Raw genomic sequence first — 17,177 nt, forward strand, 5'->3', positions numbered from 1 at the left:
TCAAAGCATTACTCACGGTATAAACTTCCAACCCCAGACCACAGAAAGAGGCAATAAATTGGTGCTGGTAGGGCATATAAGGAATCTTGAAGAACATAGGAGTAATGGTAGAAGTTCTACGAGTGAGTGATATGGTATTCGCTAAACCTCCGTCCCATTAATGCCATATGAAACAAGTCTAAACGGAAGTACCTAGTCACGTCGGCAGCCGCAGAAATTTTTGACAAGGGCCTATTCCAAGGCCAGGCCTGAATACTTAAGCATAATCTTTTAAGGTAGGAAAAATACTAACAGCGTATGAACACATAATAGGTAAACAAAGCTTAAATATAATTTATTATAATGTTTTGTTTTGACATATTATCACTTTCGTTTTCTTTTCACGGCAGCTATCCATTTAATTCTTTCATCCAATTTCCAATGTGCTCTAGGAAACGCATAGAACGTGCAACGACTACTTATTTATTTTATGCCATTCTTTTTACAATTAACAACGAAACAACATTGGTGCCCCATTTCAAACATTACATTTTATTATATTGTTATGAGTTTTGATAGATGACAAGCCAATCTTAGTGTCGATTTTGACCACCGCAAGCACTGCGATCGCTTTGCTTACCCCCTCCATGCACTTCTCACGAAGCCAATCACATGCGCGGATCCAGGGGGGGGGGTCATGGGGGTCATGACCCCCCCCTGGATCCTAGGTTGGCCATACAAATAGACCACGTGACCCCCCCCTGGGGCCTGGGCATTTACCACGTGACCCCCCCCTGGGCACGAAGCTGGATCCGCGCTTGGCCAATCATCCAAATCAAAATTCCAAAAGTAATTAATATTATCAGCAGGCAATTTATCCATGCCACATTACCCGTACGGTTCGATGGCCTGGGTATAAGACAATTAAATATCTATAGTGTCGCTCTCCCGCTTTTCTAAAATTTTAAAAAGTGCAAAATTTGAAACTTTTGGGATTGATCAAACTCAAATTCCCCTTAGAATCTCATAAATGTTAAACACGATTTTTAGCTTACTCTAGAATAATTCTCTGAAAAAATCTGTATTGACTGGACTATTAGTGTCCTATTATCCTATTATCCTCCTATTATCATAGTGAGTATGCGATTTTTTATGATTAGGTAGATATTTATAAGCTGTTGCTATCATTATTGGCGTAGTTTATTAGATTATTTCGACAATGGTACACACGATGCACGTGCAAGTCCGCGACGGTCTGCTGGAGGGGGAAGTGTTGGATAATGTGCTCGGAGGACAGTACTACAGTTTCAAGGGCATCCCGTATGCTGCACCTCCAGTAGGAGACCTGCGATTCAAGGTAACTTAATAACATAAACCTCAATATGAAATCAACTAATAAATACACGCAATTAATTTTACTTTTTAACCGACTTCAAAAAAGGAGGAGGTTCTCAATTCGACTGAATTTTTTTTTTTTTTTTTTTTTTTTTTGTATGTATGTTACTCGATATCTCCGAGAATCGTGCACCGATTTTCAAAATTTTTTTTTTGATCGAACCGGTATAACCCCGAGATGGTCCCATTGGCACCAAGTCAGGGTCTGATGATGGGATCCTGGAGAAATCGAGGGAACTCTTCAAATGTTATAGGCACATGTAATGTTTTTAGTCTATTTTTCAAAGGTACACCAGTATTTACGTCTGATGGTAATAATTTTATGTGGCTGAGCTGATGATGGAAGGTCAACTCCTCAATGGTTAGGAGTTTAAGGATAATTCTTTCACTACTGTACATGTATTCGGACTGATACATATAATATCACTAGGAACCACTAAAAATCAACTGAGCTGATGATGGAAGGTCAACTCCTCAATGGTTAGGAGTTAAAGGATAATTCTTTCACTACTGTACATGTATTCGGACTGATACATATAATATCACTAGGAACCACTAAAAATCAACAAATAAATAAACTTTTTAACAAAAAATAAAACCGCCTTCAAAAATAAGCGCGTTACAAAACACGGAGAAACTAAAAAGCCAAAAATAATAAACCTTTCAATTCAGATTTCTTATCGTATTGCAATAAGCTAAACATCCAAATTATAAACAAATCAATTATTTTTGGAGTCGGTACCAGCCTGTGTATGGTTGGGTGGGGCAGGCAAACAGGCAATAGCAAGGCGACGAACAGGTCTGGTACCGACTACAAAAATAATTGATTTGTTTATAATTTGGATGTTTAGCTTATTGCAATACGATAAGAAATCTGAATTGAAAGGTTTATTATTTTTGGCTTTTTAGTTTCTCCGTGTTTTGTAACGCGCTTATTTTTGAAGGCGGTTTTATTTTTTGTTATTTCTGCTCTAAATGTACATAGCCACCCACATTGAACTTAAAATTTTCTAACACACGAAAATTGTCTTAACAGGCACCGCAACCAGTCATTCCTTGGGATGGAGTCCGCAGCGCTAAAGCCCACGGACCGATCTGCCATCAGTTTGACATGTTCACTGGAAAGCTGTGCACAGAACCAAGCAGCGAAGACTGCCTCTACCTCAATGTGTACTCGCCTGATCTCCAGCCTAAAAAACCTCTTCCAGTAATGTTTTGGATCCATGGCGGCGGTTTCTTAAGTGGCAGCGGGAACACAAGCTACTATGGACCCGATTTCCTCGTCAATCAAAATGTTGTCCTTGTAACTTTTAATTACAGACTAGCCGTAGTAGGATTCTTATGCCTGCACACAAAAGAAGTACCAGGAAACGCCGGTATGAAAGATCAAGTAGCTGCTCTTAAGTGGGTGAAAGACAACATAAGGCATTTTGGCGGAGATCCTGATAATGTAACTATTTTTGGAGAAAGCGCCGGTGCAGCGTCGGTCACCTACCACCTGGTGTCCCCGATGTCCAAAGGGCTGTTCAAGCGAGCTATTGCGCAGAGTGGCGTGAATTTGAGTCATTGGGCTCAAGCGTTTGAGCCCCGATTGAGAGCAGAGGCCATAGCTCGTTCATTCGGTAAAGATACCAAGGACGACGAAGAACTCTACGAATTATTTAAATCTCTGCCAATCGAAAAGATAACAAACCCCTTTGCACCTCTTACGCTCGAGGAAGAAGCTGGGATACGTAACAATGGAAGTTTAGCTATAGTTGATGAAAAAGAATTTGATGGAGTTGAAAGATTTTTCTTCGGCGATGTTTATGAACGACTAAAAAACGGTATACATGATGGAGTCGAACTCATGGAGGGTTATACGACTGATGAAGGAGTTATTCAGTTTGCGTTTTCCCCAAAAGATAATTTCTTTGACAAATATAACAACTACGTACAGTGCCTCGTTCCGCAAGATTTGGCTATGAAATGCTCAGTGAAAGATCAACTGGCTATCGGTCAAAAAGTAAAAGAGCATTACTTCAGCGATAAACCGATTACAACAGATAATATAGAAGCTCTGATAAAATACTTTTCAATGCATTTTAGCTATAATGTTATTCGATATGCTAAAATCTTCGCTCACAAGGATACGAATAAGTTATTTTTCTACCAATTTGATATGTACTCTGAAAGAAACATTTGGACCGAACAATTCGGAGGAAGATTTGACATAAAAGGGAAGAGTGTCTGCCATTGCGATGATTTACCTTATTTGTTCAGCACTGAGAAAGTAAAAGCACCACTAACTTCTGAGGCTACTCAACTTATTCAAAATATGACAAAATTGTGGACCAACTTTGCTAAATTCGGGTATGTACTTTTACAAAAATTTACGTGATCAAATGAGTATCGTCTGGGATTGTCCCATTCGTTTTTGTGAAATTCTTAAATTCGACCCGTTCTACTTATTTAGCCACCCATTCTCAATTTTTTTTTATTATACACGAATTAATTCATTATTCATAAAAATAGACAATCATTATGAATGCAAATAGCTACATTCATTAATAAAACTAGACTAGTAGTTTTTTGACTAGTGGACTTTGACCATAATTTATTGTTTGATTTTCTTCTTCATTCGTCTCATCCTTTAAAATATTCACCCTACCTATTTTTGACCCCATTAATTATACTTAAGTCGGCATGGAATTACGTCTAAGTAAACCTTTCTCTTGTCTTTTGTTACCTCAAGATACATTGAAATGGTGGTCAAATAAATGTGTTAAGTAGGTACTTATAAAAACTTGTTGTTTTAGTGATCCCACTCCGGACAGCAGCCTGGGGGTCAAATGGCCCGCGTTCGACCCCAAGAAGGAGCAGTACCTGATCATCGGCAATGACCTCGTCGTGGCGTCACACCCAAACGAAGAAGAGTACCAGTTCTGGGAGAAACTACACCAACAATATCTTCAATAATAGACGTGTCGTAAAACCTCATAAGTGTTATCCAAATATTATTACATTTATTTATTAGTTTGAGGGCAAGAATTAGTTGAATGTCGCTGTTGTTAGTTGAGGGATGAATGGAAAAGGGCACATGACCTGGGGGCTGATTTTTGAATCTCGGCCATTCGAATTCATGAAATTCATTCAATAATATCTCCACTACTAGCGATATAAATTCTACTAACAGAATCGAAAACGAGTGGTCATTACCACTAGTTTTAAAATTACTTGCCGTCCTTTTTCAAAAATAGCATTACGTCGTTTTTCACAGACTTTCGAACGGCGAATTTTAATAAATAAAATAATAAAAAAATAAAAAATAATTTATTGCCAATAATATTCGTGCGTTCGAAATTCAAAAATCGATCCCCTGTTCGAGTGACGCTACAGGTTTTTATTTTATTTTAAACCAATACGTTCTAATTACCTACATTTTATAGTATTTTATGCAACAGGTGTTTAAAGGAGGTCAAAAAAGACGAGTGGCATGGGTAACAATTTGAGGCGAAGCCGAAAATTGTTATTGAGACGCCACGAGTATATTTTGACTCAGTTAAACACCGTTGCATACAATACTTTTTCAACGACCTTTAATAGTTTTCTTGAATAACTTTCGTGAAATTCACACTGCTTCCTGTATTTTGACGCAAAGGTTTGCACTTTCCGCGCACTCGCGCAGTGTCGTTATAAGGCGTTGCCATGGTTACAGAGCCAAACAATGCGTTTTCAGTTTTTTCGATACTGCGCGCATGCGCGGAAAACCGGCGGACGCTGGCTTTGTGGAATAGAATGACGAATAACAGTTCGGGAGTAGAAAAAGTATTTTATCAGCTAAATTCAATTAAACCTGTATACCATATCATATCTATATTTAAGCTGGCACTTTTTTTTAATCACTTTAAAATGCTGATGCTGATCAATATGCATAAATTCCTAAATCTGAATTAGCCGCAAAATAAAAAGATGATTCCATAAACGTCTTACATTATCTTGTTAGTTAGGTAGATAATTGCGTCTCGCCCGTACCTACACTACCTCTACAGATTACCGTCATTAGTAGGTAAACGTTACAATGTTAGCTAAATGATTTCACAATGTATAGCCTAACATGACTAGAGACGAGTTAAAATTAAACAGTTATAATCACTAGAAAGCGTGTCTGTGTGCGTAGCCGAATGCAGTAAACGCTCACGAAACGCTCACGATAATATCTTTTTCGTAGCTATCTATCTCTATCACTCTTGCGTATTGGCGCGACAGAGCCAGACTACATTTCAGTGGCGTTTCGGTGGCGTTTCGCGTCGCAGAATATGCCATTCGGCTGCTGGGCCTGTTCGGAACAAGAAATCACAAAATGCATAGGGCCCCATATATTACACGACTCTTTTATTCCGAACAGACTCTAAAGCCCCATTTAGATGGTACGAGTTTCTCGCCCGTTTTGGTCGAGAAACTCGTATGACATTATCGTATGCGATAATCGCCTGGCGAGTGTCGTACGAAAACGTTTACATTCGTGCGAGAAATAAAAACTCGCATACGAGTATCGTATACGAGACTCGCCAGGCGATTATCGCCAGGCGAAATAGTTTAGATGGAGAGTTGAATTTTTGGGAGATATTTCCATAACATTTCTCGACTCGTCTAAACCGGTTCTCGTATGACATTTCTTCCCGAACGTCGAACGTGCGATTATCGCACGAATCGGAGCGAACCGATTTTCATGCGAGTTTTGCCTGTCAACTTGCGTGCTTAGTTGCTAATTAATTAATTATAAACACATATATTATATGCTTTTTTATAATATTGGAGGTAATTTACTTTGGATTTATTTGAATTTAAGTTGAAGACTACCCAATAATATTAAAAACACTATAAATTATTTATGACGGTATAAATAATAATTATAGGGAAAATTGTTGTAGCGTTACTTACCTAGCTAATAGAATCTTGGTTGCGATACTTGCGATTTGGTTTAGGATATAATTGAGCATAGAATATGATTTATTTTAAATGATAGCATTATACCCCATATGGGGTAAAAATATGCCAGTAAACATTAACTCTATAATATTGATAATGATAATCCTAATTTATTTTTGGTTTGAGCAGTTACTGAGAGTTAGCTATAAATATAAATAAATATACCATGATTTACATGATTTCTTTTTCTAGGTAAAGAGAATTCATTTCGACTGAGTAGCGCATAAACTCTTATACGATTCTCGCATACGTGTTTTGTTTACACGGAGACATACAAACATCAAAGGCGAGGCGATTATCGCCTCCTCCCGTGCGATATCGTACGTATAGTTTACATGATACGATATTTTTAGGGTTCCCTACCTCAAAGAGGAAAAAACGGAACCCTTATAGGATCACTCGCGTGTCTGTCTGTCCCTCTGTCACAGCCGATTTCTTCGAAACTACTAGACCGATTTACTTGAAATTTGGCACACGTATGTAAACCTGTGGCCCAAAGACGGACATGTAATATAATTAAATAAAATTAAACGAAATTTAATCATAGGGGTCACTTTTGGGGGGTAAAATTGAAAATTGAAAATCAAAGTTATTAGAACTTACACAATATGTGCTACATATCAAATGAAAGGGCATTTTATAAGCATCTCAAATATATTTTTTTTATAGTTTTTATTTTGGTAATTTAGAAGTGGTAATTTAAGAAAATAAGCAAAAAATGACCGTCGTCCCCCCCCCCTTATCTCCGAAACTAATTAGCGTAAAATTTTCAAAAAAATACACAAGATAGCCCTCTACCTGTAGATTACAGGAAAACCTATTAGAAATCTACAGTCAGTCGTAAGTCGGACTTAAGAGACAAAAACTCAAATTGAGAATTTCACTCACTGCCGCTGCAAGTACTTACTAAATGTTTTGAAATTTTGTGAGCGCCATGGACAGGTAGAAAGAAATTCATTTCTGTTTAGAAATTGTTAAAAATTTTAATTATTTGCCAAAATGACTTAAGTTCCTACTAAAAAAGAGGCGCTTAAGACTGTTTAGAACTGCACTGATCATAATATTGCCCTAATAGGTCCAAAAAATGGTTTATATATACGAAAACAAAAAAATTGTGCCACCGACAACCAAAATCTGAAGTCTATTTGCTCTATCTCTTATAGTTTCCAAAATATACGCAAAATCTTTAAAGTACAAATCTAGTGTACGTTGCCATCACATGTCGTCAGGCGCTCATGACCTTTTTGTATGGAAATGTCGAAATCCGACTCGCACTTTACCGATTTTCATAGAAAGTTGTGTTTTATTATAGTTTTGAAGGAGGTTTCTTGTTTTTAACCACCAACGCAAAAACGACGGAGTGTTATAATAATAATAGGTTTGACGCTTGACATGTCTGTCTGGCATCATAGCTCCCGAACGAATCAATCGATTTTGATTTAGTTTTTAATGTTTAAGGTGAATTCGTCGAAAGTTTTTTTTTGTACCACGTAGGTGGTAAACATGCATACGGTCCGCCTGATGGAAAGCGGTCACTGTTACACATGGACGCCTGCCACTCAAGGAGTGGCACATGTGCGTTGCCGACTCGACTCATTAGAAACTTGTACAAACCTGTACTTAGAAGGGGCCTGGGTACCGACACTGCCGACGACTCAAAGGACCGAAGGAAGGAGGAGGAAGGAAGGAAGGAGGAAGGAGGAAGGATCTATTGTCCTAATTACTTCCGTAGGTCCTCCCGTCCTCAGCATACCGCACCCTCGTTGAGCGCTGGCTGCCTTACTCACCGGCAGGAACATAACAATGAGTAAAGTCTAGTGCTACTTGATTGCGGTCTTTTGTAAAGCGGAGGTAATTCCCCAGTTAGACTCTGCTCTACCTTAGAGTATATTCAATTTAGTATTAGAGTTATCAGTCAAGAAATTCAAATGCAGCGCCATCTATTATTAGTTTCGACAACTTTTCATGTGACTTTCCATGCCTAAAGGTTCGCACAAGTCTCAAGTCGCGTAAATTACTTAGTAAATTTTGCCAAGAGACGGCGCTAAATACAATATTACTCATTAGAGTACCTATACTTCTAGTCTAAGAATAAAACGTACTTACCTCAGTACCACACAGAAGAAGGGCTCAGCTAGATGGCGCTAATATTAATATTTGAAATTTTAAAACATATCAAGCTAAGAATATGGGCCAAATTGTCAAAACTGAGGTTCAAAAGTCTTAAGCCTACGTCGAGAGATCTGATGGCAGTCTATGCACTGTGATTACACATTTTACTTTGACGTGCTTTGACTAACTCTATGTATAATACTCGATCTTCTTTGCTTCTTAGCACACCTCGGACACTGGGGATCAAATATTTGAAAGAGGCGCATTCCTAGCACACAGTCTTAGATCGTGTAGGTGAACGTACTATGCTTGTATGAGTGAAATTTAATATGACAGGTCGACTGTTCGTGTTATTGACAGGCGGTAACTGTGAAGTAACCGAGAGGGGGTTGGCGGCACTTTCAGCGGGGAGTGGGGGTGGCCATACTTTACGATAGTACTCTTTATTATACTGTGCTTCTAAGACAAGTCTTATATGAGTACCAATTGTGGTAGGGGATAGTGAAAAAATAAGATTAGATCAGATCCCTCAGAGGCAACTAATATGAGCGTAGCGCAAGAATCGTCAGTATCTAACATACTTTTTTCACTTCTCCTCAACGACCTACCGGTTGCGATACAGGCTGCCAACATTTTAATGTACGCCGATGATGTTGCTGCCATAGTTACTGCACCAACGTCTGAAAGTCTTCAGCGAGCCTTGAATGAAACGACAACTCAGCTATCTCAATGGTTCGCATGGAATGGCTTAGCTTTAAATCTCAAAAAGACTCACTTTGTGCATTTTAATCTTTCGGGCCGCATGACCACGCCGTTGATAGTTCATAATTAATGGGAAAATACTTGAACAGGCATCCACGACTACTTTCCTAGGTTTAAAGATTGATCAGGGCTTAAAATGGGACCAGCAAGTAGATAAACCGTGTGGTAGTCGGGGCAGTGCGTGCTTTGCTTTAGGTCAAGTTGCAAAGTCTGTGGCTCCAGAAGTAGCCCGGTCATGCTATTTCGCCACTGTCCATTCATTAATACAGTACGGTGCGGAGCTCTGGGGACGTTGGGAATGGGAGAGGGTCTTTCGCTTTCAGAAACGAGCTGTCAGGATCGTTGCTCAGGTACCTGTAGACAGTAGACAGTCCGGCCAAATAACTCCACAAATAAAAAATAAGAATCCTTACACTCATTACACTGCCTGCAATTGCAATAGTTATCATGCAGGTAGCCATTTATATAAGAGAGAACTTGGCAGCATACAAAACCAGGGGCGGCTCACTCCGCGATTCTATCGCCGCGCTACAAGTACATGTCAGCGGCCGCGAGTTCGCGGCCCATTCATTGGCGACGACCTTCGCGCGGTGCAATAATAGTTATTTGTATAATAGTTATTTATAGAATCATGAACTTGCGAGTTATTTATAGAATCCTGAACTTGCGAGTTTTTTAACACACGAGAAGTAAAATACATTTGCACCCGAGTGTAACACAAAACTTTTCCCCTCACTGTAGCGAGGAAACTACAACGCAAAAAATGCGTTTATCACTGCTTCCAGTAGTTCCTCAGGTGGTAAATGATCTTTATTACTAGATTCACCTACTTTTATCAATTTTAAAACACTAGTGGATAAACTGCGTTTTTACCCACTGGTATTAAAGGACAAAACACGTGTTTCCGAGCTAGTGAGGGGAAAAATTCAATGTTGGCTGCTCGCGTGCGGTCCGTTTGTTAATGTAAGTAAGAATTTAGAATGGCGTCATTTTGTGAACATCAAAGGAGTGAGCCTTCTGTACTTGTACTATTATACATATATTCTGTGACAAAACTAACAACATGTGTTCCAAGTACAACATTCGAAATGCCGGAAAGTTAGTAGGTATCGACCGTAAATTGGCGAAATCCAATTTGCGGTCAAATTAACACATGTGATGGACCCTGCCGTCTATAATAAATTGCCGCAATATGTGGTTGAAGCGCCTAGTGTGTCGAACTTTAAGTAGTTTAAGTACCTCTCGCTTAAAAAATTGGCTGGTCGAGCACCCGTTCTACACTTATGACAATTTTTTTATTACCTAATTAGAAAAATATTTTTGTGCATTTTTTATGTGAATATTGCCCTTTTGTAATTTCAATCTTCTGTCTATTTATTCTCTAAGTATTATTGTTGTATGAATATTATTTTTTTAAATCAAATTAAGTTAGGGTATGCTACACTAGGTTTTATTCTCCAACTAAAACGAGAATATTATTTTAACATAATAATATAATATAGCAAGTATAATATAACTGTCCGGTGAAAGATTGGATGCAAATTACTAAAATAACTCATTATAGAAAAAAACGTAGATAATCTAAAAGAGTACGATGCAAGAGTGCAAAGTAATATCATACAAATTGTAACGGATGAACATGAATAAACTGCAGCTTCTTCATCCGTTTTCGACGATTAATGAGAGCCTTTACCAGTCGGTTAGACGAAAAATAGATTAGCTTAGTTGAAAAGTGCCAACATACGGAGCAATGTGATTGATTCTCTCCTCATTTCAACCACAAATGCTGTAACAAAATGAGTACAAGGCAAAAAAGCCCCATATAATGACGAGAGGCAAGGCAAGGTTTAGCATCTGTTAAACAATAAGTATGATATTGACGATTTACCGCGCTGCCTATCACACCATCCGGTAAACAAATTACGACAGGCCAACAAAAACAATCAACAAAAAATAATAAGTACAGGTACAAAATACAGAAATAAATTTAACATAATAATGGAGATTTTTTTATTTGCTTATTGTATGGATAATATTAGACCAGTGATGTCAGAAGACGGTTGTTAGGTTGTTGTGCCATCCGCAAAAAGGTCACATTTAGGGTACCAATGGTGTATGGCGAACTAACGCATCTCTGTTACATTAACTCGTCTCTCCAGATGTATAAAAGCCGGTGTTATCATTATTAGCGTAGTTTGTGTAAGTACTTTGACAATGGTGCAAGTGCGAGTTCGCGACGGTGTGTTGGAAGGGGAAGTGTTGGATAATGTGCTCGGAGGACAGTACTACAGTTTTAAGGGGATTCCTTATGCTGCACCTCCATTAGGAGACCTGCGATTCAAGGTAAATAAAATTAGATGAGTACCTACATATATATTTTTTTTGTATGTACCTATAATGCAGCGTTTTATTTCATTAACCGTATAAAATAGGTACAAATTAGCCTACAAATAAAACTGAAAAAAACCTAAATTAAAACTAATAACTAACATAAGGTATATATAAAAAAAACCTACTGGAAGAGGCCTCCCTCCCCGCACAACCCCTGGTGCAAAGGTGCCTATCACACTCGCGCGTTACCGCGTTGAATAGCGATGGACAGCCTTTGCAAAAGGAATGACCCTGAGCGCGGGTCAAGGCCTCTTTCCTAAGCGACGCCCCAATTTTTGTTAGGTTTATCATTTAGTGTTTCAATTTCACCGTGTCTCTACTCTATATGTGCATTTAGTGGCAAAATATGAACGCATTAAACACTTATCAATGTGTAAACAGATTACAATATGAAGACCAGCAAACCCGCAGCAACTGTTACTTGTAAATTACCTTGCATATTTCGTCTAGTTTCAATGTTTAGTTAGCCAACAATGTGTAATTATGCCATAAGAGTCATAAGACTGGTTAACATTAGATAATGATCTCAACATATTACGTTTTATCTAGAGATGGGCCGAATATTCGGTAAATATTCGGTATTCGGCATATTCGGCAAGTTTTTCAATGTTCGTATTCGGCCGAATAGTTCGGTTGCATTTCCGAATATTTACCGGATAAACAAAGTAAATAACTAATGAAGATCTTACGTATTCCATTAGATAATAAGCTTCTATTTTAGTAAATTTTTAAGGAACTGCTAAAAAGAGAGAAATCTATGCGTCAGAATATAAATACAATTGTTTTGTAAAAAAGTTAAAAAACCGTAGTTTAAAAGTTGAGAAGAGTTCAGAGTTGTTTTAACTAAGTTTTAGTTATCCACTAAATCATAAAAACATAGTTGTAGTATCATATTTATGTAACTATTATCAATAATTTAATAGTTTTAATGAACATCCTCTTTATAAATATGCCGTAACCGAATATTCGGCCGAATGTTCGGTTCGGTAAGAGCTGAACCGAATATTCGTATTCGGCAAAGTCCATATTCGGCCCATCTCTAGTTTTATCTACCATCGATTGTTTTGGAGTACATCTACAACATGTTTGTTTATAATGTTTATCTTATCTACGTCAGTTATATAAGTACCCAATTATTGTGTGGGTAATAGCGCTTTTCACTCTTTAGCCTCGCAAAACTATAACTAAGTAGGTAGGAAAGATGAAATGTTGAACATTTTACTTAGTTTTTAACCTCTTGTCTGCGTTCGGCAGCACAAACTATTCATCTTTTATATTTTTTTGGACATCATGTGCTGCTCTATCTCTCACATCTGTAGGCCTAGCACATGATTGCCGAGAGAGTATGTCGCCGCGAGATAGATGACACGTCTTCTTCTAACTGTATTAATGACATAAGGATGGGTAGTCTATCTCGCGGCGACATACTCCCGCGGCAATCATGTGCTAACCCTGCAGAGGTTTAACCCAAGACGTTTTAATAGCACATGCATATGTTTATAGGCGCCACAACCAGTCATTCCTTGGGATGGAGTCCGCAGCGCTAAGGCCCACGGACCGATCTGCCATCAGTTCGACATGTTCACCGGAAAGCTGTGCACAGAACCAAGCAGCGAAGACTGCCTCTACCTCAATGTGTATTCGCCTGATCTCCAGCCTAAAAAACCGCTTCCTGTAATGTTTTGGATCCATGGCGGCGGTTTCTTAAGCGGCAGCGGAAACACAAGCTACTATGGACCCGATTTCCTAGTCAATCAAAATGTTGTCCTTGTAACTTTTAATTACAGACTAGCCGTAGTAGGATTCTTGTGCCTGCACACAAAAGAAGTACCAGGAAACGCCGGTATGAAAGACCAAGTAGCTGCTCTTAGGTGGGTGAAAGACAACATAAGGCATTTTGGCGGAGATCCTGATAATGTAACTATTTTTGGAGAGAGCGCCGGTGCAGGGTCGGTCACCTACCACCTGGTATCTCCAATGTCCAAAGGGCTGTTCAAGCGAGCTATTGCACAGAGTGGCGTAAATTTGAGTCATTGGGCTCGAGCGTTTGAGCCTCGATTGAGAGCTGAGGCCATAGCTCGTTTATTCGGTAAAGATACCAAGGACGACAAAGAGCTGTATGAATTGTTTAAATCCTTGCCAATCGAAAAGTTAACAAATCCCGTTGCGCCTCTTACAGTCGAGGAAGAAGCGGGGATACGTCTCACTATGTCTTTCACTGTTGTTGATGAACAGCAGTTTGATGGAGTTGAAAGATTTTTCTACGGCGATGTTTACGAACGGCTGCATCACGGCATACATGAAGGCGTCGAACTTATGATGGGTTATACAACTGACGAGGGCATTGTTCAGTTTGCGTTTTCGCCAAAAGATAATTTCTTTGACAATTACAACAAATACGCACAGTGCTTCGTACCCATTGATTTAGCTCTAAAATGCCCAGCGAAAGATCAATTGGCAATCGGTCATAAAATGAAAAATCATTACTTCGGCGACAAACCCGTTACAAAAGACACTGTCGATGTCCTAATAAAATATTTGTCAATGCAGCTAATTACCTTTAATGCTATTGAATATGCCAAATTCTTCGCTCAAATGGATAGGAACAAGTTATTTGTCTACCAATTTGACATGTACTCTGAAAGAAATATTTGGACCGAAGAGTTTGGTGGAGGTCCATACATAAGCGGAAAGAGTGTCGGCCACTGCGATGATTTAACGTATTTGTTCAGTACTGAGAAAGTTAAAGCTGACCTAACCGCTAAGAGTATTAAACTTATAAAGAATATGACAAAATTGTGGACAGATTTTGCTAGATTCGGGTGAGTACCTTTATATTTTAAATGTGTTGTATAGAATGCGAAATTCGGGCGTAGGTATAAATAGGTAGCTACCTATAAACCGGCATTTTGAGCACGTCCACATTCGGCTTAAAATGTGCGGCACGCGGTAAGCTATCAGTAGATGCTGGGAGAACGACTTTTCTACACCGTGTTTTTTTTTTTTCGTTAAATTCGACACGTCGTTAGGTTCATTATCAGGAACCACCCTGTATATCACTTTTAGTTAAATTCGCAAAAAAATTTTTTTTCATCATTTTCATCTATACTAATATTATAAATGGGAAAGTGTGTGTGTCTGTTTGTTTCTCCGTCTTTCACGGCAAAACGGAGCGACCAATTGACGTGATTTTTTAAGTGGAGATATTTGGAGGGATGGAGAGTGACATAGGCAACTTTTTGCCTCTTTCTAACGCGAGCGAAGCCGCAAGCAAAAGCTTGTACATAATAAATGAATTTATTAGTGTGAGAGACATTCATAACATTCAAGTTAGTGTCAAGTGGTTGACGGCACATGTCAAAACAAATAACATCAGGAATTGGTAAAGGATGTGACACACACGTGTTCAGCAATTATCTTTATTTTTTTAATAACTCGATAACCGGAAGAGTTAAGACGCTAGTTTCTTAGAGAAATTAATTGTATTTAATATAATGAATCTTCCCTTAAGGTTAACGGAATTCAATAAAAACAGGGTGTATTACGCCGTGGCTTGCGTGGGCGACGCGATGCGACGCATACGAAATCAAACCTTATCGATATGGAAGTATGAGACGCGACGGCGACGGTCGCGCGACCGTCGCCCACGCAAGACACGGCGTAACTCTTGCGTGCAATAGCACATTTAATGTGAGAGTGTGATGATAAAACGATTACTCTATTAACTGACGCCGAAAAAGTAAAACAATTTTACTACAAACAAAATAAAAAAAAGATAATCGTGTCAGTCAACTGTAAGCTATCAATGCAATAACTATAATGCATTATTATTTTTAAGATCATTAAAATCAACTTATATCGTTTTAGTAACCCCACTCCGGACAGCAGCCTGGGGGTCAAATGGCCCGCGTTTGACCCCAAGAAGGAGCAGTACCTGGTCATCGGCAATGACCTCGTCGTGGCGTCACACCCAAATAAAGAAGACTTCGAATTCTGGGAGAAACTGCACCAACAATATGTCAAACATTAGCTGTAACTAGACTCTGTATTTTTAGGGGTTTAGTACCGTTTGGTAGCCAAAATTTCGTAACCGGCTACAAACTGATCTTGATTTCCATTTTGTAGCCAGTTACGTACTGGACCAGAGTAGTACCGTTTGGTAACTAAGTTTTGTAACTGGCTACAATGTGGGAATCAAAATTCCCGGTTCGTAGCCGGTTACGATTGGGCCCGAGTGGTATCTTTTGGTAACCCAGTTTCGTAACTAGCGAATACGGGAACGGGAATACAAAATTCCCTGTTTGTAGCTGGTTACGTATTGGGTCCGAGTTACTGATCGGAGTTTCTACCAAATTGAAGCTAGGACGCTTGACATACGGACAGACGGACAGAGTAAAACTATAAAGGTTCCGTAGTCAACTAGGTTGACTAGGAACCCTTATAGTTTTACTCTGTCTAAAAATTACTCAATGTCAGTATTATTAAATGTAAACAAAATAAAGAGAAAAAATAATTACTGGAGCAAATAAATACCCACCCAGGTAGGTAAGGATATTTTGCTCAGTGACAGATTGCTTAATTAGTGAGAGATTGCTCAGTGATAGATCCTCTTGGTTTTGTACTTGGTTGGTTAACCGACAAATGTTGCAACTACCCAAAAATACACGAATTATTTGTTTACGTTTATTTAAGTACCTACCTATTTAGTACCGTTTCGTAACTAAAAATTCCCAATTCCCATTTCGTAACTGACTTCAAATTGGGACTTTCCCGTTACCGATTTGTAACCACGTTTGTAACCGGCTTTGAAGTGGGAAAGTAGTCAACTAGGTTGACTAGGAACCCTTATAGTTTTACTCTGTCTAAAAATTACTCAATGTCAGTATTAATCATGTCATGTATTAATAACGGCAAAAAAAAAAACATTTTGTAACCAGTTACAATACGGGTTATTTTTTCCTGTTTGGAAGCTGGTTACCAACCATGGCTACGAATCGGTAATGAAATAGTGTCATTTTGTAACCAGCTACAACACGGGATTATTTTTCCCACTTCAAAGCCTGTTACAAACGTGGTTACAAATCGGTAACGGGAAAGTCCCAATTTGAAGTCAGTTATGAATTGGGAATTGGGAATTTTTAGTTACGAAACGGTACTAAATAGGTAGGTACTTAAATAAACGTAAACAAATAATTCGTGTATTTTTGGGTAGTTGCAACATTTGTCGGTTAACCAACCAAGTACAAAACCAAGAGGATCTGTCACTGAGCAATCTCTCACTAATTAAGCAATCTGTCACTGAGCAATCTGTCACTGAGTAAAATATCCTTACCTACCTGGGTGGGTATTTATTTGCTCCAGTAATTATTTTTTTCTCTTTATTTTTTTACATTTATTGAAATACCTAAAGACACAGACTATAATTTCATTACAGATATGTTTTGTAAATATTTATATTTTTAAACCGTTTCTAACCAAGTGTATCTTTTATTAGCAGTTATCTTCCAATTATTGGCGAATAATTGATAGTCTGGTATCGTTTGGCGAACTAAGGCCTTCTTCGACTC

General features: G+C 38.5%; 2 protein-coding genes across 3 annotated transcripts; both read left to right on the forward strand.

Moving 5' to 3' along the window:
- The first annotated feature begins 1,199 nt into the window (after positions 1-1,199).
- Positions 1,200-4,561, forward strand: LOC125232056 (esterase FE4-like). The gene is made up of 3 exons (XM_048137669.1): positions 1,200-1,336; positions 2,411-3,726; positions 4,173-4,561. Exons 1-3 carry the CDS (start codon positions 1,211-1,213, stop codon positions 4,330-4,332), a joined length of 1,602 nt encoding a protein of 533 aa, XP_047993626.1. The 5' UTR covers positions 1,200-1,210; the 3' UTR covers positions 4,333-4,561.
- A 6,842-nt stretch (positions 4,562-11,403) lies between these two features.
- On the forward strand, positions 11,404-16,483 carry LOC125231739 (liver carboxylesterase 1-like). Of its 2 annotated transcripts, XR_007177664.1 has the most exons (4): positions 11,419-11,562; positions 13,114-14,432; positions 15,478-16,033; positions 16,462-16,483. XR_007177664.1 is itself a non-coding variant. In XM_048137302.1 (3 exons), the coding sequence occupies exons 1-3, from the start codon at positions 11,434-11,436 to the stop codon at positions 15,638-15,640; spliced, it is 1,611 nt and encodes a 536-aa protein (XP_047993259.1). In that variant the 5' UTR covers positions 11,404-11,433; the 3' UTR covers positions 15,641-16,045. The 2 variants fall into 2 exon arrangements, 1 of the variants encoding a protein (XP_047993259.1); XM_048137302.1 differs by lacking the exon at positions 16,462-16,483 and having other exon boundaries at positions 11,404-11,562; positions 15,478-16,045.
- The last annotated feature ends 694 nt before the right edge of the window (positions 16,484-17,177 follow it).

Source organism: Leguminivora glycinivorella, chromosome 12 (assembly GCF_023078275.1).
Source record: "Leguminivora glycinivorella isolate SPB_JAAS2020 chromosome 12, LegGlyc_1.1, whole genome shotgun sequence".
NCBI lineage: Eukaryota > Metazoa > Arthropoda > Insecta > Lepidoptera > Tortricidae > Leguminivora > Leguminivora glycinivorella.